General features: G+C 37.4%; 1 protein-coding gene across 1 annotated transcript in view; it reads left to right on the top strand.

The window, feature by feature from the left end:
- Positions 1-27909, top strand: part of LOC124529224 (uncharacterized) — a 299198-nt gene that overhangs the window by 224686 nt on the left and 46603 nt on the right. Inside the window, exon 19 of the mRNA XM_047103062.1 lies at positions 14397-14556. Within this exon, the coding sequence (XP_046959018.1) occupies positions 14397-14556 (160 nt within the window). The remainder of the gene's footprint in view (positions 1-14396; positions 14557-27909) is intronic.

Genomic DNA, 27909 nt, shown 5'->3' with positions numbered 1-27909 from the left:
GCAGAAACCAAAGACATAAGTGGAAATATAACCCTTGAGTAATTTTCAGAGGTTTCATATAATTTGGCTGTAGAAAAACAGAAGAAAACACATTCATGGGCAAAGGAAAGATGTGTGAACCCACGTGATCATGAGAAAGTATGATGTATTTGGCCACACCAAAATTTTTTAATATGGCTGGAGTACAAGATAAGGGACGATGGCAGTTGGCTGAGATAAGATTAGAAATGTAGTCAGGGACTAGATGATAAAATTATTGAATATCAGGGTGCCTGGGTGGCGTCCAGTCAGTGGAGCATCTAACTCTTGATTTTGGCTCTGGTCATGATCCCAGCGTTGTGAGAACGAGCCCTGCATTGGACTCTGCATAGACCCTGAGTCAGGCCCTGTGTTGAGCATGGAGCCTCCTTAAGATTCTCTCTCTCTCTCTCTCTCTCTCTCTCTCTTCCCCCATCTGCCCCTTTCCTGCATGTTCTCTCTCTCTCAAAAAAAAGTATTAAATATCATGTTGTGGAGTTTGAATTTGTTCTAATGGTAAGGTGAAAAGAATGGAAGATTTTAAATGACTTTAATTTTAGGGCAATAACTCTACTAGGAGAAAGGAAAGTGGATTTAATAGTGGTCAGGTTGAACTAAGGGAAATCTAATGAGAAAGCCATGAGTATCAAGAGACTTAACAAAAGAGAACGACATGGGAAGTGGACCGTTGTGGCATATTGAAGAAATAGGTGACACACAATAGGACCTTTGGCCTTGTTGGAAGTTGAAGATGAAGGAAAGGATGGCATTTAGCATAACCTTCGGTTTTGGAGTTGGGTAGAAAGGTGGATGGTGGTAGCATTCTCAGAGATAAAGATTACAGAGAGTAAACATTTGGAGGAGGTAGACCATGAGTTCAATTTTTATTCATATTGACCTGAAGGTATCTTGGATATTGTCAATGGAAAAAAAAACATCGTAAGAAGTCAGATCGATGAGTGTAGAGCTCAGGGAAAACAATAATGACCGTGAATTCATGTGGAGGACGTCTTGAGTGTCATTGCTTGTAGGGTAGATGCTTGATTGCAGTAGGCTGAGTGAAGAATAAGGACACAGAGTCAGGATTTGCTGACTATGTTTGTTTGTTTGTTTTATTTTTAATACAAAGCTATGCTGTAAATGGAAAATGTGGAAAATGGTCGGAAAAAGATATTTTTTTATAAAAGAATGGTTTTTAACATGGGTGTGGTCTGAATATATTTATATGCATATATGAAAATTCTACAAGGAGGAAAAATACTGCAAATGCTTAAGCAAGGGAGAGTGACTGAGTGAGGAAGTCTCTGAAGACAGGAGGTTGAGCACATATGGAGACAAACCCGGGACTTTAGGAAATGAATCTTGTCACTCGATGTGATAAGGGAAGAGATAAGGGTGAATGCAATGGCATGGGGGTTCCTGGCAGGGCGCTGAAGGAATTCACATATGATAGCCATTATAATTTTCTGTGAAATGGGAGATCAGCACACCCCTCCATTCTTCCTTTCTTAGATCAACAACATAGCTGCCTTAAAGTTGTACGTCCCTGGGGAAGGGAAGAAAGTCTTCCCTGATCATTCAGTTTCCATTTGACTACTAACTTGTCCTATGGCCCCAGGCAAGGATGTTCATTTGCTAGATTTCTGGCATTTTCTTGTGTAACTTGGTAAGGATGACACATATGTGTAGCTATTACAAGAGGCTCCACACGAAGCATTCCTCTATTATTTAAAATGACTAGGGTCTCCTAGAGAAGTTGAAGAAATCAAATAGTGTATCGTACAGTTTAGACTGTCATAGGATTAAAAACTTATCAGATAATGTTATGTACCATTTATTACCGTATCAGTATATTCTTCTCACTTATAGGAAGGTGGATGTTTACAACCAAGCATTTCTTTGTCCAAAGTTCACATTAAAAAAATTTTTTTTAATGTTTATTTGTTTTTGAAGGGGAGAGAGAGGCAGAGCGTGAGGTGGGGAGGGGCAGAGAGAGAGGGAGACACAGAATCTGAAGCGGGCTCCAGGCTCTGAGCTGTCAGCCCAGAGCCTGACGTGGGGCTTGAACTCACGTAAGGTTCACATTGTTATTATCAAGATTGCTTGTGAAGTATGGAAAAATAAGCATAGAATTTATGCATCAAATAGCTAGGATTTAATATTTTGCTGCCTCAGACCAAGAGTTGTTTGGTTTAAAATAAAACAGAAGGGTTAGCCCCTGGGAACATGTGTGTAGGAAGGGTGGGAAGCCCTGTGATGGATGGATAAATGATTAGGGAAAAACAAAGGTAAACGAAGTGTATGGACATCATAGAGAATGAGCCTGAAAAAGTCCAGGAGGAATAAACAAGTTTTATTCACTCTCTTGACCTTAGCCCCTCACTGCCTTCCATGCCGATCCTATTCTATCAGAACCCCCAGGTTTTGCTTGTGTTTAGAAGCAGGTGCCCTCAAAATATCTCTACATGGTGATAGAGATAACAGTAATCTCCTACAGGGAAAATACCTGTATTTTTCGTAGGCATAAAGTCGCTCTTACACGTCAGCTGAAAGAGCTCTCTTTACTGATGTTTGCACAACGTCTCTCTCTAAAACGCTAAATAGCCGAGTGGCGCTGTTCATCTACACAGCAAGCACTGCCACCAGTGGAGGCATCTGGTCAATGAAGCAGGGTTTGCTGTGGCCTAAAAGTAGACAAAATGACACGAAATCACAAGAACTCATCTTGTGCCAGTCTGGATTTGTGCATGTTGACTGATGTAGGTTAGCATTTTTTTTTTTAATTTTTTTTTTTAACGTTTATTTATTTTTGAGACAGAGAAAGAGCATGAACAGGGGAGGGGCAGAGAGAGAGAGGGAGACACAGAATCAGAAGCAGGCTCCAGGCTCTGAGCCATCAGCCCAGAGCCCGGCGCGGGGCTCGAACTCATAGACCGTGAGATCGTGACCTGAGCTGAAGTCGGACGCTTAACCGACTGAGCCACCCAGGCGCCCCTGTAGGTTAGCATTCTTAATCCATATATTAAGGCAATGATCCTAAATCTTCTGTGCTTTTGGATCAGTCCTGTCAAAACATGTGATAACGTGGCGAGTATTACAGGAACATAGAGGAGATCAAGTCTGTTGCGTAGGCTGTGAACAGAGCATTTTGTCTAGCTCTGTAGACGCTCTACATTATAAATGTAGAGTAAATGTAGAGGCTCTAGATTGGACCCTATTGAGTTTGGCTGATTGGATCTTATTCCTCCAAGAGCCTGAGTAATTTATTGCTGAAGGGGTTCTACTAGAAAATTCTCATTCGTCATAGTTCTAGTGGGAGAGTTGACCTGTACGAGGACGTTCTGGACCTGAGTGTGGTTATTTGAACTGGATTTTATAACTATAAAAAAAGCATTAATCTTTTTAAGTTATTTTTTCCTTATTATAGGAAGACTGTGTTATTTAGGAAAAAAATTGACACTACAGAAGAGAATCAAAACATAAATTTTAAAAACACCAATAATGTCACCATCTAGACAAAGTGGTGTTAATCTTTTGGCAAATTTATTTCAATTTTTGCCCCATATATATTGATTTCTACAAAGCTGAAGTTATTCTGTAAGAATAATTACATATGTTGATTTTAACCTTAATATTCTATGATAAATATTTTCATATTCTTTACTTACTTCATGAACATTTAATGCCCACACATTTTTTTATAGCATATAAGCAGTATAAAATATTTAAATATTTATTTATTCCTGGACAACAGATTGTTTCTCATTTTTTCTTTTGCATCTTATGAATAATTCTGATGAACATCTTAAGACTCAGGGTCGTGTTCACATTTTAGATTATTCTTTGAAGAGTGTCCTGGAGACCCAGAAACACTCTTCCAGACAGTATGATGTTTATAAGACACTTGATATAGTTTCAAAATTGTTTTTTAGAGACTTTGTATGCATTTATACATGCCGGAAGCACATGGGGATCTTACCAAATCACATTCACATCATGTGTTAACTTGTTTTAACCTAATAGAAGAAATGGGATCTCATCTTTTTCTACATATGCTCTCCTTTGTTTCTAGTTACTAAATATTCTTCGTAGGCTTAACGCTCAGTTGTATTTTTTCTTTGTGAATTGCCTTTTAGATGTCCCTTTGCCTCTGCCTTTCTTTCTAAAGAGTATCCAAATGTTTTCTTTACTGAGTTATATGAGTTTTATACAGATGACAGAATTAACTCTTTTGTCATATTTTAACATATTTAACGCATTTTAGCATATTTTAATTCTCCATTTGACAATTAACTTTTAAACGTATTTTTGATAGTTTAGAAAAATAGCTATTATAATTAATATGCAGTAGAGCCTTTGGATCATTATTAGACTTATCTAAATGTATCTTAAGTTAAAAGAATCCTTCCTCATTCAGAAATTCTGTAACTATTTACTTCTATTTTTGTAAAATTTGTATTTTGTTCATTGAACCCCTTACCATAAGCCATGTGGAGTTCACATGATACAGATAGTGTCAAGATTTAAACAAGACACCTTTTATTTTATTTTACTGGTCTTTTCTGTAAGTTGGTATTATCTCTAATTAGCTGTTGTGCTATTTTGTTTTACTTTGAGAAATTTTAATTGTCAGCTTCTGTTTCCAGTGTGATAAATGGAGCTCCTCCTTGGTAGAGCCTCTTTAAAAAAAATTTACATTAAAAATGTTTCTTTATTTTGAGAAAAAGAGAGTGGGAGGAGGGACAGAGAGAGGAGAGGGAGAGAATCGCAAGCAGGCTCCAAGCTGTCAGTGCAGAGCCTGACGTGGGGCTCGAACTCATGAACTGTGAAATCATGACCTGAGTCATAATCAAGAGTTGGACGCTCAACTGAGCGAGCCACCAAGCGCCCCTAAAAAATTTACATTTTGACAAACTTTAGATGGCCATCTTATAGGCATTGGCATGACGACAAACTGACGACCGTCTACACCTCACAGGGTGTTTGCTTCATTTGCATCACTGTGCGTCCCACATAACCCTTCTGAGGAAAGCCTTTGTTGATATTATATGGATCTCTCTTCTCTAAATCCCTTATTGGAGTCATCCAGAAGACCTACAGGCTGCTTACATATTTCTTTATAACATTCAGAGAATGAGAAATCAGAATTTAAATGTCAGATTTGTTTAAGCTTTTATATTCCTGGGAGCTGTACACAAATCGGAAAGACTGGTACTCAAGTTAATTAGTTTTTGGGGTGTGGATGTGTCTTCCTAATTATTGACTTAATAGTTCCAAATAGCCTTATAAATTTTAGCTGCGGACACTTATTACTTAGGAAAATTAATTTGGATGAAAATAATTTAAAGGTAGGTTTTGATGAGGATATTATGAGCATATTCATTGTCTAGGGAATACATATAAGATAATCAAAGATTTTCCACTTTCCGAATCAATCTTCTTTAAAATAAAAGCAAAATGTTATTTATCATGTAGGGAAAAAATTCTAAAAATTCTCTAACTACTGTAGAGCTAAACAATTTTCATACCTCCTGAACTTGCCACCTTGTGACGGGCACTCAGTGCCCTGCTTGTATAGGAATATATCTATTTAAAAGATTTGGACGCTGCATTGTGTCAGCTCCAGCAAACTGAATGATTATAACCAAATTAGTTCATTGCCGTGGGTCCAGATAATTCATTGATCGTTCATTATTCAAAAGCCCATCAGTATCCCCACTCTGTGCCTTAGGCCCTAAGCTCTTTGGTGTGGGCAGCTGAGTTCCTGCTATATGCTGATTCCCCTTCTGTCTTTTCTTCAGCAAGTAGAAGGATCTATTTCTATCCCAACTAACCCCATGTGTAGCTGCAAGAAGATGGGTCGGAGATAAACTGAACATTTCTTGACGTAATATTCTCTTGTAAAGATATAATAAAAGTGGCTCAGTTAAGTCTAAATCATTCATCAGTCACTTGATAAATTGGCTTTCGGTAAATTGACCTTCTTCTGATACCTCTAAGATAAAAGAAACTAAAATAGTCTACCACAATTTTTATTTTCATCCCCAACTCGCAGGAAACTGGGTAGATGAGTCTTGACCAATGGCAAGTAGGTGTCAAAAAGGTATGTGTACCTGGGTAAAGTGACAATGTACACACTCTCTTTTTGGCACAGTCCATATCTCTGGCATGGGCTTCTTTTGGGCCACTGGAATGAGAAATGTCCTTTCCTCCTTCTATGTAAGTATCTCCATCTGATAGCGCAGGTCACGTGCATGAACCAGCGTCATTCCCTACTTCTCTCTGTCATATCCTGTATAATCCATAAAACTCTCTGTGAAGGATTTTTATCTTAGCTTATCACTAAAATCATTGAACAAACAAGTGATCAAACACAAAGAACAACTGTTTTGCTTTGCTTCTACAAAATAATGAGGATTACATGTGCATCAAATGGCAGGTTACACTCTCAAACCATGTATCTAAAATGTTACATAAGTAGGTCAGAATAAAAAAGAAATATAGTGGCAAAATGACATGGAACTCTGGACTGCAAAGGGCAAAGGTGTTGATTGTAGAATTCACCATTGTCTTCTCTGTACCCAGAAAAGTGTTTAGAACACAATAGACACCCAACAAATATTGGTTGCAATGAAAACACGCATAAATGAATGCATTTTCTTAATATTGAAGATGTACCCCTTTCAATAAAATATGGTTCACAGACTGTAAGTTCAAATGACTCTAGTCCCCAACTGCTTTTCATTTTTAACTCTTCACTGGAATATAATGAGGGGGTGTGAAAAAGACATACACACAGCTCTCAGGTGTGTTAATCTGACTTATCCAAGTGATAAAAAGAATAGATCTTAAATTTGAATTCTCTGGCAACATCCAACTTCAAAAAATTACAGCGCAATGTGCAAAGAGGAGTCGAAAAGGAGTCACAATGGTGCCCACAGCAGAGTAAATGAAAAGCATTTATAGGCATTGTATGCAAAAAGTCCAGAGGACCCAGGGGAGGGCTGAACATGTCATAGACACAGAGTGCTTTGTAACTCCCTTCTTGCCGGTTCTCAGCTATGACTTGGTGTCTCCAAAGCTCAATTCCGTTTGGCCCAATCTTCGTTCTCTACCACTCTCTCCAACTCATTTTTTCTCTTTATTCATCTGGTGAATAGGTTCATATGAGGCTTGCTTAGATGCTCAGAACTGCGGATGGATTCTTAGTGATTTTGGTCACATTTGTAAAGGAGCCATCGTTCTGCAAGGACACAAATGGTTGAAGGTGCCTCAGCCTTTAGTCTGACTTAAGTGCTTAGGCAGTTTTTTTTTTGTTGTTGTTGTTTTTTTGTTTTTTTGTTTTTTTTTGTCATTAATAGTGATGATGAGTCAGGACCTCTCACCAGCCCTGTGCTTTCCCAGTGGTCAAGGCCACACAGCTGAATTGATTTGAGAAAATGCCACTGCAGTTCTTCTGGTTCACCCCACTCTTTAAACTTTGGGTTTTCCTGTAAAAATGATCTGCCTACAGTAGCACCCGGGTGGCTTAGTGGGTTGAGTGTCCAACTTCAGCTCAGGTCATGATCTCATGGTTTGTGAGTTCGAGCCCCGTGTCAGGCTTGCTGCTGTCAGTGCAGAGCCCGCTTCAGATCCTCTGTCCCCCTCTCTTTGCCCCCGCCCCCCGCCGGTGCTGTCTCAAAAATAAATCAACATTAAAAACTAATTGATCTGCCTGCATCACCTGAGTCAGCACCCTCACGGGAATGAAGACAATATGAACTGGACCTCGTGGTCATTAGAATGAACCACTGAACCAGCAAGAATAGAATTCTAACTCTAATATATAGTGAAAAATTCAGGACCTGCTAACATCATTTCCTTTTCAAAGTTGAGGAAAGCAAGCCTTAGTGACTTTACGTAATTTGCCTAAGGCTGCACAGGAGGCCAGTGGCTCAGCTGATGTCCACACGCAGCCTTCAGACATCCAGAACCTGCAATACTAATTGTCCCTCATATTTCTTACTTTTTCTACACAATGAGATGACTTAAATTTCATATTTGTGGTTAATTTTCACCTAAGGAATGAATACGATGTCGTGGTCTGATACCTGGATTGAAGACTGTTGGGCCTGGCTTGAATCTTGGCTTGTGTGTCTTTGGCAAGGGTTTTACCTCTATGATTCTTTAAAATGTGGACAGTAAATAAAGAGTAAAACTTTGTTTTTTAGAGTCCACATGTGAGTGAAATCGTGTGATGTTTGTCTTTCTCAGTCTGACTTATTTCACTTAACATCATAGCCTCTAGATCCATCCATGTTGTTGCAGAGGCATGATTTCGTCCTTTATTTTATGGCTGGGTAACATACACACACACCCACACATACACCACACTTTTTTTTCCTTCCATTCACCTATGGGTGGACCCTTATGTTGCTTTCATATCTTGGCCATTGTAAATAATGCTGCAGTAAACATAGGGGCGCATGTATCTTATCAAATTAGTGTTTTCATTTTCTTTGGGTAAATACGCAGTAGTGGAATTATAGGATCAACCAAATAAATTAATAAACAACAACAACAAAAACCAGAATTAGACCTGTAAGTACAGAGAAATAAACTGATGGTTGTCAGAGGGAAGGGGTTGGCAGGATGGGCAAAATGGGTGAACAGGAGGAAGAGACACAGACTTCCTGTGATGGAAGGAATAAGTCCTGGGAATAAAGGGCACAGCACAGGGAATATAGTCAATAATATTGTAACAATGTTGCATGGTGACAAATGGTGGCTACACTTGTGGTGAGTGTAGCAGAAAATATAAAGAAGTCGAGGGGCTCCTGGGTGGCTCAGTCGGTTAAGCGTCCAACTTCGGCCCAGGTCATAATTTGGGTCATAATTTCACGGTTGGTGGGTTTGAGCCCCACATCGGGCTCTGTGCTGACAGCTCAGAGCCTGGAGCCTGCTTCAGATTCTGTGTCTCCCTCTCTGTCCGCCCCTCCCCTGCTCCCACTCTGTGTCTCTCTCTTTCTCTCAAAAATAAATAAACATTAAAAAATAAAAAAAAAAGTAAAGAAGTTAAATCTCTATATTGTACACCTGAAACTAAGGTAACATCGTGTGACATCCGTACTCAATTTTTTTCTTTAGAAAAAAAGAGTAAAACTTTGATCTGCTCCTTGGGAGTGACTTAATTGATTTAAACAGTATATTTCTAACAGATTTGTAATTTAGGCAGCTCAGTTTAGTTCTAAAATTCAGTTCTTTCAAGATATACATGAATTTAGTCAAACAATTTAGAACTTTCAATTAACTTTGGCAATTCCACATATATATGTCAATAGGACTTCAAAACTGACATTCTGAAAAGAAATTCATTGTCTTCTACTCCAAATCACTTCATCTAGGGTTCCCTGTCTCAGTAAATGACAAGATCACCAATCCAATTCTGAGAAAGAAAGAAGAAAGAGAAAGAAAGAAAGAAAGAAAGAAAGAAAGAAAGAAAGAAAGAAAAGAAAGAAAAAGAAAGGAAAGAAAGAAAGAAAGAGAGAAAGAAGGAGGGAGGAAAGGAAGGAGGAAGGAACTGGGGGTCTGTCCTCAAACTCTTCTTCTCTCTCACCCCCCACTCATCCTCTCTAGGTTCTGACAATTCCTTAACTCTTGAACTTGTCCATCGTGTTCTATCTATAGGCTCCTTTCCTTCTCCAATATGCCCTGATCTCTCCCTTGACTTACCATAACATTAGTCTCTTTGACTAGTCTCTTTATATTCCTCTTTGTGCCTTTTAATCTATTCTCTTCATTAGAACCAGAATGATTTTTAATTAAAAAGTATTATATCAAGGCTTGCCTTAAATCTACATAATGGCTGCCTATTGCTATCACAATAAGAGCTCTCTTGACCTGGGCCCTGCCTTCCCTATTTTATACTACCCTAATACTCTGTACTTTGTTCATCACTCTGCCATCTTCTTGCAGCTTTCAGGGCCCCACACAGGGTCCTCTCCACCCACTTCCCGGGATACTCCCCTACCCCCTTCCTTACTGCTTGCACTTACCAAGTACTTGATGTTTGGTAGGCATATGTGAATGTTTGTTGATTAAGGTAGTAAATTAATGAGGAGTGAAGGAAGAGGATGATTGTCCCCTTAAAAACATGAGACCACTCATATTTTGAAGGTTATAGAACTCATAAACCCGTGATAGAGCTATCTCTGGAAATGGGGGTGGAGGGGGGTTGACGACTTCCCATTGTGTGCACATTTTCATTTTCTCAATTTCTTTTCTCTTTTTCTAAAAGTATTTTCCCCTTTTTTATTTTCTCTTTTTTATTCTTTTTTTGGTATTTCTCTTTTTCTCTATTTAGTATGATTTCAAACCAAAGCCATTTGAATTTCAATTAGTGTTAACAGAATGGTGAGCATTCAAGTGTTTCCAGAAAGCCAACAAAAGCTTCCTCCATACATATAAAAACTTTAATGTCATACACCTCATTTAAGATATTCAACAAGTCTCCTAAAGAATATGTGAGCCGGGGCGCCTGGGTGGGTCAGTTGGTTGAGCATCTAACTCTTGATTTCGGCTCAGGTCATGATCACAGGGTTCTTGGGATCAAGCCGTGCATTGTGCTCTGCATTGAAAATGCCAACCGTGTTTGGGATTCTCTCTTCCTCTCTGTCTGACCCTCCCCCACCTCTCTCTCTCTCTCTCTCTCTCTCTCTTTCTTTCAAAATGAATAAATAAACATTTATAAAAAAGAATATGTGAAATCTGTTCATATATTCTTTTTTATAATTAAAAGAATAAGAATAAATTTTGGCAAGCATATGCTATTCAGAGCTATACCTGAAGCATTCTAATGTACTTACACCAGTAGATAAGTAGTTTTATGAGTAAATTGACTACAGTATTTATAAAGCCATACTGCTGAACTCATTTGTAACTTTTGGAGTTAAAAGGAAGCAATCATATTTGATTCTTTTAAATTTATATATATATACACATATATATGTATACACACACACACACACACACACATATATATGTATTTTCTTTTAGAGCTGGTTTAAGTTACAGACTCCATCCTTTTTCATGACCCTTAAAATACTACATTAGCTAAATGTTCACACTTGTCCTTTTTAGCTTTAAAAGAAATGTCACATCCTAGGTTTCTGTAAATGACCCACATTCAGATGTGAACCAAACATAATAGCTTCTGCCATTCACCAGGCAATGAATTGCTTCAAATGTAGGACACAGGGCAGAGGACTTTGTAAATTACTTTGTTTCACTGGCCATCATCAGAACCTGTGGCATAATATGTGACCTATTTCTATAAACAATAATGCCTAAGGCTTTATGGACAGGTGGAATACCGTTTCTCTTTTAATTACATTTTGAAGAAATAATTTAAAAATGTAAAATTTTCAGACACTTTGAATAGTTGTATTGTTAAAAGAAATCCGAATTTGTAACCATCATCATGTAATGATATAGACTATCATAAAATATTAGCTTTTCATTAAAGAGTAACTCAAACCTATAAAAATTGCTAAAATAATACAATGAACTTTCATATTCTTTTTCTAATTGCACTACTTAAAATTTTTCCATGTTTGTTTTTCCTTTTCTCTTCTCTCATCTACTATGATTTAGTATCTTCAATTTTATATAATTCAACCTGATTTTTATACACACATGCCTACAATGGCAGAAAATGCATGGAACTAAATGTGCATCTGTGTGTGTGTGTGCGTGTGCGTGTGCATGTGCGTGTGTGTGTGTGTGTTATTTCTGACCCATTTGAGAATACCAAACTTTCATAATTAAACATGATCCTGGAAAATTTAAACTCCATATTTCATTGACTGTCTCCAATGTTGTTTATACAGAGAAATTAGTCTGTTGCTCTCTCTCATCAGTGTCTCCCAATGCCTAGTTTATTTATGCAATTGAAACTGTTTAGACATTGAATGTCTTTATAGAAATTTACTTAACATTTACTTGGACTCTTTAACTTTCTAAAAAGAACTGGAGAAGTGAAAGTTTGAGATATGCACCACTTTTGATCAGTACGGCCTGTGTAAATATCCAAATGGATAAAATAATTCACTTTTGGGTAAATGTTATATCACTTGACTGATTATATTATCAAATGAATTATATAATATTCAACACTCCCTTTATTTTAAAAATTTTGCACATATAACTACAGACTATTTTTTTTCCCTTTTTTTGTGAGAACTTGCTCTACAGACCTGGAAACTATGCTAAACACTAGTAATGGTTGGTAAGTTGACTCATTCACAACCCATCACCAAGCTTTTTCACTGGAAAATGCCACTCAACATAGCAAGCAAAAAATGTAAAACTAAAACGCGATTAATCTTTGTACAGCTTTCCACACTCGAATGTGCCATTTTGTTCTCTGTTCAAACATTTGTGTACCATCCTGCAGATCCCTGCTTGGATGTTTACATAATTATTCTTTCACACAGAATGAAGGAGATATAAAGAGACGACAGACATTTTCTGGGCAAAAGGAACAGAAGTTAGCAGAAACAGGACTGTGATTCCTAATTAATTCAAAGTTAATTGCGTTGTTGATAATCTTGCACTTAAAATCTTCATATAGAAAATGTTTATGGCAGCAAATTGACAGTAATTTAAGTACATTAAATCTTCCTACCATTAAAAGAAAAAGATGAATGTTACATTAAGCAAGCTTAAGAGAATGGTAAAGACTAGTTCTTGTTTAACAAGACAACTAGCAAATCATTCAAACGGCCAACCTAGAATCTCAAGGCACAATAAGAGTAGTAGTTGAATTTCAAGATGGTGCCAAGCCATATGGCCTGTCTTGGGCCATCAGTGACACTGGCTGGCGGTTTTGCTTTTATTGCCACTCTGTAATGAACGCAAAATAGGGGGAAAATAAAAGACACATAGATCTTACTTGGCAGGTAGGGTCAACAAATCTATTTTTACTATTTTGGAAAGAATCAAGATAGAGTTCGTTAAATGAAGATACGCATTGTATTGGTTACTTTCACTGAAGAGTCAGATGGTGGAATGAAATGAACCTTGGCATTAGCTCTGGGTTTAAATGCTGTCTTTGTTACTTATAAACAGCAAGACTAATTTTTTTTTTAATTTTAGTGGTATATTATGTAAAAGACAGGATTAAAGGAAGGCTAGATAAAATAATGGATGTGAAAGACCACCATTATAATGGGAACTCAATAAATTTTAGTTTTAATCATCTACCCTATTTAAACCAAATAGAATTATCCTGATCATTGAAATTAAATACTTACAGATCTCTACTTTGTACAGAAAGGCATTTCCATGTAATGCTTAACTATCTTGGGACTCTAATTCATAACTTGGGCATTTTGTAATAACTTTCCAAATGGGTAGTTTGTTGATACTGTGATGCATTGGGTTTCTTGACTTGGCCTGCAGACTGTTAGTGGAAAAATGTGTGCTGCTTAAACTAGGTCCAGGTATACATGGTGAGCCAAGAGTACACTAAGTCACAGGATGAATACGATATTTCTCTAGAGTTTCAATTTTGTTCAAAGTTTTATAAGACAAAGCATACGATATTAAAGTAAACATACTGCTCAATCAGGAATAGAATACATATTTTCTCTTTTCGGAACTTAAGCATATTTAGTGGAAAAATGTTATAAGCATTGGCCTAATTGGTATCTATAATACTCACCTCAATGTTACTAAAGAAGTATTAATGTTTTTCAGTAAGATACTTTGTTGTTACTTTACTAGTGTCGCAAGAAGAAGCACAGTGCATTTCTAAATTAATATCTGGAGCTGTTTGGGGAAGTTGGAGACAATTAAGTAAACAGTTTATCTGTTTAGGTGCCTCACTAAAGCTATCCATTTATCATTCATGTTGGAAAACAACCAATTCAGCGAAACCTCTGTGCCAGTGGAGCTGGTCCAGTGGGGTTTCTACCAAAGGGGGACTCAAACCAACTCAGTGAGAAAGAAAGAAATCCAAATTTAAGTCTCCTTTGCCAAATCCCTCACGTTCGAATTAATGTGGATATCCATAATACAAATTAATGGCTAAATATTTCTTAATTTTCTACAGCCTATTGCTTAGGTATCAAAAATCAGAAATAGTAGGCTTATAGGAGATAATAGCAAAAAAAAAAAAAAACCCAACAACCCAGATTATTCTTTGATGTTTAGTGGAGGAAATTATTAAATTATTTCTGGACTCTTAGTCAAATAATTTCTGAAAAATAAATGGGAATGATGAACTAGAATAGAATACATAGAAATTGATAGAAGAAACATAAATTGTTTAACGCTTTTGGAAGAAAAAAAGTTTACAATATTTGGGGAACAAAAATAACAGGTAGTTTTGTTCTTAGATTGCACAATGATTCTTGGATATTGGATGTATTTCAACGCATCCATAGTGAAGAAACCAAGTTTTTCATACCGTATGATTTGGAGATTTCCAATCAGGAGCTCAGTTACATAGTGAAAAGGTCTGAGCAGTGGAGAGGAATCAATGGTGACAGAAGGAAGGTGAGTTGGTTTGAAGTAGATTTGTTTTTTGACTGCGCAAGAGAAACTCACTCTGTTGGCATATCAGTAAGTTGTTAAATTTCCTCACATTGTTCTTGAAGCCATTTATTATTGAATTTGACTGCCACCACTATACAAATCTTGCAACTCAACTGTATATTGATTATTTTTTATGAGTTGAAATGAGGAAACATGGCCAGGTGGTTCTTAGAGTGCCGCAGTGTTATTTTCTTACAGAAATATTTATTGATACCTGCTGTATATATATTGGGCCAAATTACACAAGGGTGGTGAAGAATATAAAAGAAGCGAGGGACAGACTTCCCATATGTGACATAATTGTTGGCTTCAGTGCCATCTTGGGAGAACAGGAGGAAGAGAATATTATTTCGGTTTTTCTCCTTTGATGCCTTTGTTAGTCAGTCCTCTTGATTTTCTTCCCTCTTTCAATAATCTTCTTTACAGACTTCTTCACTCCCTCCATCAGCCTCTTCTGTGGTAGTATCTCCCGGGGCTCTGTACTTGATTTATTTCTCTTCTTACTCTACACACTATCCTTTTGTTAACCCCCTTTGAAACGGATCTTCCAGCCTTTCGAAGATTATTATGTGCGTATCTCAAGGCTACACCTCTCTTCTGAGTTCCAAAGTAATATAATCCAGCAACCTATTTGATATCTTCCGGTGCACACCCCAAAGACACCTAAAACCCAGTATGTTCCAAACAAAATTGACTTAACACGTATTGTTAATTGGCAAATGCATTTCACTTGTATCACAAAACCATAGCATTTACACATCCGTAATGCACATGGCATTTTCATCTGTTCTGAATCCTAAAGATGGCAAACTCTGAGTTTTTTCTAGACTTTTGTTTCCGAGTTTTTTTTTTTTTTCCAGTTTGATCATCCAGTCAGTTCTACTGATTTTACTTTCTTAATATCGACTCTTCTCTATTTCATTTGCTTCTGTGTATCTGTGACCTCGATACCCAACTTCTGAAGACCAGCAATTCTTTGCTAACTGCTTTATCTTCAGTCTCACGCTGCACTTGCCACATCACCATACTGGCCATGAATTTATTCTCTAGAACGTTTCCAAAGTGCAAATCTGACCCTGCATTTCCCTGTCATAAACCCATTGCCTGAAGAATAAAAGCCAAAATTCATACTATTGTGTTTTTGACATTTGATGTGATTCTCCAGTGATGTCTCTTGTATCCACATTCCTCCCCTCCCTTCTCGGCCATCCTCTTGCCTAATGCTTCTTACTAAAATATCATTAGTCCGTACAAAAATAAGGATAACTTGCTACATATGTTATACTCTTTTATATTACCTCCCATTCCTCTGTCTTTGCAGAAGTGTCCTCCCAGCTCCTCAGATACGACCTGGCAAACTATTTCTTCTTCCAGGCTGAGCTTGAGTGTTGCTTCTATGGGGTGTCCCCAGAGAGGACCAACTCCTTTTTGCCAAAACCTGGTTTACCTGACCCTTCTAACACACAAATTAACAATTATCTGCCTGTGTTTCCCTCTTCTTTTTTAAACTAAGATCTTCTTGTGCGATAGAGTATCTTCTCCATTTTGTGTTCTTGATCTTTAATAATGTCTGCAGAACACAGTACATTTTTGCTATCTATTCGTTTAGTACGTAAATGAATGCATGCATGAATGATTGAATAATTGAACATATTTAATTTGTCCATATAATGAACATATAATCTACCTCATTCCATTCTATGTCTGATAGAAACCTAAACATTAGCTTTAAAAAATTCCACATAGATTTACTATTAATATATGCAATATGTTTTGAATTCTGTTAAGTTGACAGATAAATATAACATTCTAGCAGACATTTTGATGACCACTGTCTCTGACTTGAAATAAAACACATTTCACTTTACCACATTCCTCTGGGTTTCTTCTTCAAAAATCCTTGGCAACAGCATAATTTTTAAAAGGCCCAAATCGTTGTGGCACCCAGCTGGCTCCGTTGATAGAGCATGCAATTCTGGATCTCAGGGTTGTGAGTTTGAGCGCCACGTTGGGTGTAGAGATTACTTAAAAAATAAACAGAATTTAAAAAGGACCAAATTGTTTAAATAATCCCAAAAGTTAAGCAAAGAGAACTTTCTTTGTAGGATAACGTCAAAGTGACTGGGGTAGGTAGAGTATATTTATTTCACTGTTTTGTTTCACAACATGGAAGTTTAGGAATTTGGAAGCAACCCAAAGTTGAGTACCAAAATGATTTCAGTTGAACAACAGGGGGAGAGGAGTGGGGATAAAAAGTGGGAGAAAAAATGAATGTTTAGGTGCTAGAAGGAAAATTAATGGAGATTGTGAAATTCCTTAATTTAAAATTAATATTTATCCCCTTCTTTATAAAATGGCTTAGCTGACCCATGATGGATAACCATAGAACTCAGGAAAAGAGTGGATACACTGTATACACATTGAGATGGATCAAAGAAAAGACGATTTGTTTAAATGCAGCGAAAGTAAATAATTTTATCAAAGGCATTTGTGTCTTAAGTAAGATATTTTGGCTTAGATTCTTTGGGGCCATTAACAGAAATTAATATACCCAGATAAATTGCTGTTGTCTCTTCCCCAATATGTATAGACTCAGCATCCATCGGTGATGAGATTCAGAGATGTTTATGCAAATCATCTGAAAATCTGTAGAGCACCTGTTATTTCTTGTTGGGGGGGGTGTTGTTTATTAAGCATACAGAAACATTCCTACACTTAAGTGAATAGACATACATATTTTATTTGTTGTGTCTCTTCATGACCTGGTATTTATACTGTGAAGACTTCCTCTTACTGATGATTAATTTTTTAATGTTCTTCTTCTTAACCTGTTTCATGTTTGTTTGTTCAGTTTATTTCAATAGGGAAGCAAGGTAGTCCTGTTGAATCATTGATGTACTAATTTCAAGATACAATGCTAGTTTAATTTAGAATCATCATCTATAATCTAAAATGCTAAATTAAGAGTGGAACAGACACTTTAATATCAAAGCATTTCAAGTAAGTAGTCTAGAATTTTTGCACTTTAAAAATTTGATCTAGATCGTTGCCACAGTAGCAGCTATTAAGCACACGCTTCTCATTTTTATGCTCTGGATTAAAAATTGCCACACAAATGGACACTTTATAATATGCTTAATTTCCTTTTATTAAATTGATAAATGCAAAAGCACAGAACACATTTACACTATGATGAGAATTTAGGATTATTGCATTTTGTAATTTTTACATTGTTCATACATGTAATTTGTCATTTGTGCAAAGACAGCCACATGATAATTTCAAAGTATTTTAACATTCTTTTGAAAAGGAAAAGGTCACTTTCAGTAGTCAGTAAAGACATTATTCTATTAAACTAATTTGCCTACATGCAAATTTTGTCATTTTTACCTCATTAACTATTTATCATGAGTAAAAATATATATATTCATGAAGGGGCAGCTCACAGCCTGATGGAATTGGAACTAATATTTTGCAACTCTAATGATTTTTTGCATCCTTAATTAGATAGCATAAGGTTGATATGATTAGGTCAGGATGTAGTGTTTTTCATTAAAATACATTTTAGAAGCTGTATTCATAATCTGCCCTTGCAATTAAATAATGAGCCTATGAATTTAATATTATCGACCCAATTATTATCCCATGCAAACGTATACCTTTAATAAATTTGTGCCGTAGGACCTTCATTAGCAACAGAAGAAATGATATTTCTAGGTACATAGTTTGAATGGCTATGGTTAAACTTATGTAATGGTTTTAAACATATCAGGAAGCAAAGCTTCAATACTTAGGAACCTAATTCCAAAATGTGCCTTACTATTTGTCGAAGACTAATTTACATTGTAATTATTTTCTTAAAGAAACTACCACTTTAAAAGGGGCTATTGAAGCTCATAAAAATAGTGGGATGTTAGGCAGAGAAGAAGGGTTGGAGAAAGTTGTGCCTCGTGGGACAGTGGACCGTAAAGTTAGAGATCCATTCAAGTAGCATAATTGGAAAGCATAAAACCTAAAATGTCTATTTCTCACGTGTATGCCTTATCTGGGAACTACCAGATGCAATTAATGAAGATTATTGTTTTTGTTGTTGTGTGTTAGAATAGTTTTTATTAATAGGTGGCCAGACAATGGAATTATATCAGCGACTCTTATCATGAATATATACAGGGGAAACACGAGCACACATAGATACACACCCTGCTTTCTCTTCCTTGTATAGGTGTTGCTACTTATGTGCACTTGGCTAGTGACTGTAACAATGTTTGAGTTCTTGAGTTCATTCTTGATGAAATTCTGTTATGAAGGTTATATACAATCTATAATTTTTAATAAAAGGAGGCAATTAACAAAAGCTGAATTTACATTTAGTGATGAATTATACAGCAAGGTAAACCAGTGAGTAGAGGTACAGAAGCAGGAAATGCCAGGGCAAGTTTGAAGACTGAAAGCAATTTGTTTGGGCTGGAACAAAGGGCAGAGGGTGGAAGAAAGTGAAAGATCAGCCTGGAGAAGGAGTTTAGAAACTGGAAATGTGCACAATAGTGGGGGGCTATATATTTATTATAGGCAATGGAAAGCCATTGGAAGCTTTAGTAAAAAGAGGGAACTCATTCAATTAAGAATTTGGGTTGCCTTTGCACTGAATTCTATAATTTGCTTACTTAAAGTTCTGATATTTTAATGCACTTTGTCTAATAGTACGTAGTCCAATTTTCCACCATTAAGAGTTGTTTATTCAGCGAATGTCCAAATTATCCATGGCACTTCTTAACTATTCAATTCAACTCAACCCCACAATCCCTTATAGGTTGTATTTTACATGCCACCAAGGATTCATCATCCTGATATGCAGTGCAAGGATAGGTCTGTTTCTCAAGCGTGTGTATTGTCTGGGAACTACCAGATGCAACTATGTTTGTCGTCGTATGTTAGAATAATTTTTATTAATAGATGGCCGTACCGTGGAATTACATAAGGGACTCGTCATAAATGTGCATAGGGGAAAATCAAGCTTGCAAGCTTGATGGGGACTTAAAAGAAGGTGAAGATAAGTAGCAAGCTACATTGGACCTAGCCAAATTTGAAATCAGGAATGGAACGGGGAACCGAGTGGAAATGGAAACCAGGAGTCAAACTGAATTCAAAATGGTAGGTGGCAGAATGGTGACTGCAGCATATAGCACCCTTGACTCTTGTCAATTCAGAGGGGAAATGGGCTGCTCTGATTACAGGAGGTGGGAAGCAGAGGCCTCATTTAGTAAGAGCTAAGGAACCTTTTAAACTCCTCACATCAAGAGAACAAAAGGGGAGCGCTCAAAGCATCTACATGTAACACTTCTTGGCCCCTGAATGTGATTGCAGTGAATTACATACGCACAGGATTGACCTGTGGAGGTTCCACTTCCAAAATGACGGAAAGGCCTTTTACACTAAGTGTCAGACACAAGAATAAGTACCCACAGTAGTTAGTAAGCATCTTGGACATCGGAACAGATCCTTAGTGAAAGACACATTCGCATCAATTTAGGAATGTGAATGAACAGGTCTTCCTTGGGAAGTTAGTAGACTAAATACTAAAACACAGACTTTGCTGCATTGAAAAAAGAACATCAAATTTTTGTTGTTCCTGCTAGTAAAGAACATAGGGACCCGGGTGAATACATCCTAAAAGTATGCCTCAATTGTCTGAAACATAGGGGTTTCTGCTCAGTAATCAAATACATATTCTGAACTCCATATCTAGTGTTACTTTCTTCTTGCACTGAACAAATTCCCAATTCTACAGAAGCATGAAGACATTTATCTTTTAAAGGTTTTTATATGAGGGGCGCCTGGGTGGCTCAGTCGGTTAAGAGTCCTACTTCAGCTCAGGTCATGATCTCGTGGTTTGTGAGTTCGGGCCCCGCGTCGGGCTCTGTGCAACAGTTCAAAGCCTGGAGACCGCTTCGGATTCTGTGTCTGCCCCTCCCTTGCTCATGCTCTGTCTCTCTCTCTCTCAAAAATGAATAAACATTGAAAGGTTTTTATGTGAATGTGGACTGTACTTAGAACTGCTAACATAGAATTTCCAATTTTTGCATAAAGAAGACACTGATATTGAGCCAACTAATTTGAACGTACACATCTTAGCTATGATTTTAAAAATACAGATAAAAGAGGATGATTTAAGAAGGTGTATGACTGCCGTCATTTCTCTTTCGTTTTGTTTTTTTTAAATCACGTTGAGCAAGGGGTAGAGGAAAATGTTTTGCGTTGGCATGGTGGTTTTGGTTAATTGATACATATTTCTCCCCTGATGTGTTTTATCCCTGAACTTCTGGGATGTCTGTTTGTAACTTACCCAGTATATTGTTAAACGTTTGAAAGGTCATTTGGCCTCGGAGACATTGATCTTCTCTATAAAATGAAAATGGTAGGTCACTACTAAGGAAAGGAATAACTTAGAGCTTTCTGAAGACACCGTAAATGCTTGGGTTTTAAAGATTGACAAAGACTTACATGTTGCTAAGTACTCTCCCCGTTGATTCTAAAATCATTTCTATTTGAAGTGAAGTGTAATCCATATGTTTTTGATTCATTAACACTTAATTTGTCAGCATCTCTTTACTGGAGTGCCATATAGCAGCCTTTTCATCTTTTTTATAAGCTTATTTTCCTCAGACACAGGAAATCAAGTTTCTCTAAGAGTAAACAAACTTAAACGCAAAGAGACAGGGGAGAGTTTTGCTTGTAACAAAGCACCTATTAGCTTTGAACTACTTTTGTACTTGGGTATGCAAATTTCCTCTTTAGTGTTCCCTAAGATTCAGATATATTTGTAATTAACCGAGGCACAATACACAGCTTTCTGTTTTATTATTTATTGAATTTTCCTACTATCTTACTCTAATTTCTCTTCATGATAAAACAGCCAACTGCTAACGTATTCATGAACAAGTCATTAATGATAGTTATTTAATTGCCCTCTTATTATTTATTCTTATTAATAATGCAGAAGCGACTTATCTTTTAATAATTATGTGGTGGGAAATGGAATTTCATGTAAAGCATTAAACAGTGTTCTTTTTCCCCCCCTTTGGAAGTACAATGTTCTTTAACGCAAAGAATGAAAGTCAAACTCCTTTCCATATTTGACTGTTTATGAAGCACAAGTCCCCCAGCATTATTTGCATTTGGATAGGCTTCCATGAGATGAAAATACAACTCTAAGGAATGCTAGCTCTACTATTACCCCTTGTCCGTTTTAGCTGATCTAATTTCTATAGGGTGTTCTTTGGGCTTTTAACAGTCACAAAGCCTGAATAAATCAGAATTGCAAAACTGTTACCATAATATTGCTACCAGTTCAGAGAAACCCTTTGCTTGGCTCTTAGCATTCACATTTCTTGATACATAGGTCAAAGGGAATTTTTAAAAGGAGCTTAGAAGTTAAGTAATATTGTCTTAAGAACAAAGGGGGGAAGTAAGCAACTCTTACTGTGGGTCAGTCACTGGGTTAAGCAATGTATATGTTGGTTCATTTAATTCTCAAAGCAAATATATGTGGCGGGTAGTATTTCCATTTTCAGGTGAGGAAACTGGGGCTCAGAGATATGAAACAACTTCATTTATCCATCTATTCATTTATTGGCCACTTATTTATGGATCGTCTAATGTGAAGTCGGCGCTTTTTTCTTAGATGCGCGTGAAAGTAAAACAAAACAGTATCTCTTCCTTTATTGTACAGTAAGGCAGTTAAATAGCTGTGGCTATAACACCAGCACAGTAGGGGTGCCTGGGTGGCTCAGTCGGTTAATCGGCTGACTTCAGCCCAGGTCATGATCTCTCCGTCTGTGAGTTCGAGCCCCGCACAGAGCTCTGTGCTGACAGCTCAGAGCCTGCAGCCTGCTTTGGATTCTGTGTCTCCCTCTCGCTCTGCCCCTCCCCTGCTCATGCTCTGTCTCTCTCTCTCTGTCAAAAATAAATAAACATCAAAAAAAATTTACCATACCAGCACAGTAAGAGGGCAGATTAATAGGGCAATGCGCTGGGCAGTAGGGTGGTAGCTTGAACAAAAATAGTAGTGTTAAAGTAGATTTGAAGATCTAATTGGCTTTATTAAGCAATTCAGGCATTGGGCAGCGTCCCATCTGGCACGTAGAGGGCAGCTCTGAGGAGTTGTACGAGAACGGAAGGTTTTCCTAGGAAAGAGGTGAGGCAACAACGTTAGCCTGCGAAAAGAAAGGATTATTTCAGACACACTCACTCTCTTTTAGTGAAAGGGCTGAGGGTCTTCTCATGCAGATGATCTCCTCTTCCTTTGGGGCCCTGGAGGAGATGGAGAGAACCCCCGTGACAGATGACCTCACTGGTATTGCTCAGAAAATTCTCGACTGACTGGTAAAGACTACATTTCTGGGGGAGTTTGGAACCGTAGTTAGGTTGGGTAATGAGCAAGCCCCAGTTTGGTGACTTGGCCCCAGTGACTGCATTTGGGGCCCTGTGCTTTTCTTTTTTTGGACAAATTCATATTTTATGAGTAGATTTTATGGGAAATTTCAATTTATTTCTTTTTTAACAATATATCCATTGGAAGATGGCACGATTGGAGTGTCAGAGTCCTTTACATCAAAGTTTTAGTAGTTTTTCTTTTTTTGTGTGTGTGGTTTTCTTTTTAACAGTCTTAACTAACCCATTGGAAAGGGCCATGGAAGATCTAACAAAGGAGAAGATTATTGCGATAGGTATTCAAGATGAAGATGAAGAACAGTCCAAGGATAAATTGGGCACCAAAAGATTGGGCACTCCAAGCAGAGGATGAAATATGGTATTTTGGAGAACAGAAAAGAATTTAGGGTGGCTGGACCATGCCCAACGTTAAGGCAATAGGACACACTAAGGCTGGCTAAATAGACAAGAAATGATACATATTAGTATCTCACTTTCGGTGTGCTTTCCAAAACCATAGTTCCCGGTAATGCAAAATGAATCCGTATAAAAATGACCCATGAAAGACTGTAAAGTCAGAAGTTACAAAGACATACATAGAATTTTCACATGGCTAATAGCTTCCTTTGATGTAGGAGGAGGGGAAATTTAGCTTCTCCTCTTCATGCTTTTCTAAATTTCCTACAAATTTTCATGATGAACACACATTATCTTCATATTTGGAAAAAAAGACCTCTGAACGTGTTTTGGTAAGGAAGACGTACCAAGCCCCATATAAAATCCTTTGCAAGCCACCGTCACATGACATTCAGGAGCATCCAATCTATAGAAAGAACTGGACAGCTAAAAGTAGCAATTCATGCTCTGCTCACAAATAGGTGTGTGAGCCATGACAGTCTGTGTGCTACGTAATGGCCTCGTGATCTATCTTCAGACACAGAGGAAAGAAAATCACGGACAGTATTAATGTTGTAAGGATGTCCTGGCCAACCTTGCCATGGTGTCTCCCCTTATCCGTGCTGATCACCTTGCATGTTTGATGGAAGGTGCACCTTTCTTAATTGGGCAGCAGAGCCCGTGTTTCCTGATGAGATTTAGTTAGTTGTTTCTCTTTGTTCACATTTCCTCCTTTTGAATTAGAAATGCGGTTTGGTTTCCACTGTCCCCAGCAACAGTAGCAGTTGTGGTTTATGCCTCGATTAGGTCCTAACACACAGCGAAGCTGCTGTATATTTGGCAGGAACAGAGTCACCACGCAGCGCTCCAAGTGACACACACACACCGCCATCTACATTTAGCTCCTGGTTTCCAGGCTGGTCCCTTGGCTTCTTCTCAGGCAAGCTGTTGGAAAAGCTCTCATCGTCCCTCTACAGCCTGTCACCAGGTCAGGCTATGACTCATTTGTCCTCGTGTTTTAGATTCTTGCTTATTTTTAATTTCTTGATATAAAAAGTGGGTTTCTGGATTTGGGGGTACATTTTTATCAAGAAAAATCTTGCCCTCTCCAAAAGTTTGATCTTCCAGATTGTTTTAAAACCATTTTTATTTTATTTTTATTTTTTTTAATTTAATTTTTTTTTTTTTACAGTTGGCTGATTGATATTCCTTTCCTGGGTCTTTTTTCTCCCCCTTAAATGAGTAGCAGGCAAAGATTACTAGAGTATAAGATCAGAAAGTAAGAATAGTATGAAAGCTGTCTTTACGAAGACGGGCATTCAAAAGTGAATACCCTCCTGGGTCTTTTCTAATTGTCTTAGTCACATATAAAACTTAAAAATTGTGGGCAATAAGCTTAATTTTGTTCTTAGGATAGGATGGGCTATGCCAATAAATGTTTTTGTTTTAAACAAAGAGCACAGTTCTTTAAGTAAATGGTCAGATTCTTTAAAAATGTATATGATGCTTTTAGATATTGCAAGATATCTAAAGGATATTTAGATATCTAAAGGATAGGTCAAAAGAACCTCAAGTAGAGGGAGTTTACTTCCCTTGATCAAGAGGAACTCGACGTCAATCTAGGCCCTCTAAGTGGGAAAATAGTCACAATCTAATCAGGGATAGAGATACTGATACAAAATGTGCATTGGTTCACATCCTACCGTTTCTTTATATCATATATCACCAAAGAAATTTTTAATTAGTTAAACAAATTGTTCCTATTGCCAATTTCTTTTAATGTCTATCTCCTACTTTTAAAACCTCTAATTTTCATTTCTTAATGTCCCATATATCCTAGAAATAAGCTAAACCTCCTTTTAAAGGGATCTTTGAGCCTCCCTGAAAGTATAATTAAAAACTTCAGAAGAGTCAGTAGCCCCTTAACATTGAGTTAAGTGATAAAGGTCTTATTTTATTATTTAAAAACACGTTTGCCTCCTTAAAATGGGTAAAATACTTTAACAACTTTGTTAAGAGATAATTTACAACTATAACGTCAACCCATTTGAAGTGCCCAGTTCAGTGGTCTTTATCATGTTTCCACAGTTCTGCAATCATCACCATAATTTAATTTTAGAATATTTTCATCACCTCAAATTTTATCATGGAAATGGAAATTTAATCTCCAAATGAAAATTCTAGAACTTGCAGTTGTGGAGAACCCACTTTTTATTATTTATTTACTTATTATTTATTTATGTATTTGTTTGTTTAATGTTTGTTTATTTATTTTGAAAAAGAGAGAATGAGGAGGGGAGGGGCAAAGAGTGGAGGGGGGAGAGAATACAACAGGCTCCATGCTGTCAGCCCACAGCCGCATATGGGTCTTGATCCCACAAACCATGAGATCACGACCTGAACTGAAATCAAGAGTCAGAAGCTTAACCCATTGAGCCTCCCAGATGTCTCTGTGGAGAACACACTTTTAAATCCCAGTTTAAGGAACATGCTTCAGATACTTCAGAGATCTGTGACAAACCCAAGTTGATTTTAAAATGTTCGGGGCGCCTGGGTGGCGCAGTCGGTTAAGCGTCCGACTTCAGCCAGGTCACGATCTCGCGGTCCGTGAGTTCGAGCCCCGCGTCGGGCTCTGGGCTGATGGCTCAGAGCCTGGAGCCTGTTTCCGGTTCTGTGTCTCCCTCTCTCTCTGCCCCTCCCCTGTTCATGCTCTGTCTCTCTCTGTCCCAAAAATAAATAAACGTTGAAAAAAAAATTTTTTTAAAAAAATAAAATGTTCAAGCCAGAAGGATCTAAGCAATCTTTTTTTTTTTTTTTTTTTTTACTAAGATTTTTAAAAGGGATTTTAGAACAGTAGAGCCCAAAGAATTTGGGCCCAACGCTCAATTATAAATGCCAGGGAAAAAAGTTATTAATAGTTTGAGGTTTTTTTTTTTTTTTCTCTTGAGCCTCATGATAGCTCCTATGATGTTCTGTTGTTGCCTACCATAAAATTATGTAAGAGGAAATGGTACCAAAGATCATGGAGATCAAAAAGAATGGGTTCTCTTCTGATAATAGTACTATTCTGAGGCTCTCATTTTATTTGCCTTAACTTCAAGGTCATTGAAAATACCTACTACAGTTTTTACTTAAAACACCCAAATTTTGGGGGCCCTGGGCGGCTCAGTCGGTTGAGCATCGGACTCTTGTTTCGGCTCAGGTCATGATCTCATGGTTTCTAAGTTTGAGCCATGCACTGGGGACCCCGTGCTGATAGTGTGGAGCCTGCTTGGGATTCTCTCTCTCTTTCCCTCTCTCTCTGCCTCTCTCCCCCTCACTCTCTGTGTCTCTGTCTCAAAATAAATAAATACACTTAAAAAAAAACCACCTAGATTTTCTTAGTATTTTTTTCTCTTCCAAAAAGAATATAGAAAGATTTCAATCCTGAAACAGACATATTAAGTATGTGTAAGCAGTGGTGGAGATCGACCTAATTAACTGTTTACTATCATCTCCTTTATTACCATACCTGGAAGGGAGTTGTTATTTTTTGAGGTATTTAAACACATAGGCAAACTGTTGCTCTTAAGTCCAGGAAGAATCACGTAAGAACAGTGCACTTTCCGGAAATTTACAACAACTCAAGAAGAGCTTCATTGAACAAACGGATGCATTGATGGCCTTCAAGACGATTTTATGGCAGTGGCCAGCAAAAGCTGCCTTTCTTTTTTGCCTTCCATTTTTCTCATCTTCTTCAAGATCATTTGTGTCCATCAGGCCAAATGCTAAAAATTCACTGAAGGAAGGTCCGCCATCAAGGGCTGGCATAAATCAGAGAGAGCACTCAGGGTTTCTGTCCTATTTGCAGGGCCAAATCCTTTTGATTCTTCTGGGAAGAACATGCTCCATATGCTATCTTGTGTAACTTGAAATTCGATTCATTCTATCATTTAAGACATTTGCCTACTAGTCACCAAGAATAACTAATATCAGATCCAAGCTCTACAAATAAGATGTGACATTTGGTTGTCCCAAAAAGTGGCATATCTATACCATATATTCCTTGAGTTTGGTTTCTTTTGTTTCAGGGTCAGGATCCCATATCCAGTATAATTTTTGTTGTCACCTCTCCTTATGAGTCAATATTAGAGAAAAATTTAGTTTTTAACACTAAATGGTAATGAACCAATGGTAAGTGGTTTAGTTTAGCTTTTAACACTACATGGTAATGACTGAACCAAGTCACCTACTAGCTTAGGTAGTAGTATCCTTCCTTCTTTCCTTTCGCCTCTCTTTCTCCATCACTTTTTTCCTTCCTTCCTTCCTTCATTCCTTTCTTCCTTTCTTCCTACTTTCCTTTCTTCCTACCTTCCTTTCTTCCTGCCTTCCTTCCTTCCATCTTTTCTTTCTTCCTTCCTTCCTTCCTTGCTTTCTCCCTCTCTTCTTTCCTTCCTTTTTTAATTCTTCGATCAATTCTGTGTATAACAACTTTATTGTTGTTGAGCA

Source organism: Lynx rufus, unplaced genomic scaffold, assembly GCF_022079265.1.
Source record: "Lynx rufus isolate CCGP_SWC_20201006 ecotype Redwood Valley unplaced genomic scaffold, mLynRuf1.p SCAF_6, whole genome shotgun sequence".
In the NCBI taxonomy this organism is placed as follows: Eukaryota; Metazoa; Chordata; class Mammalia; order Carnivora; family Felidae; genus Lynx; species Lynx rufus.
This window is presented reverse-complemented; position numbering and strand designations above follow the sequence as displayed.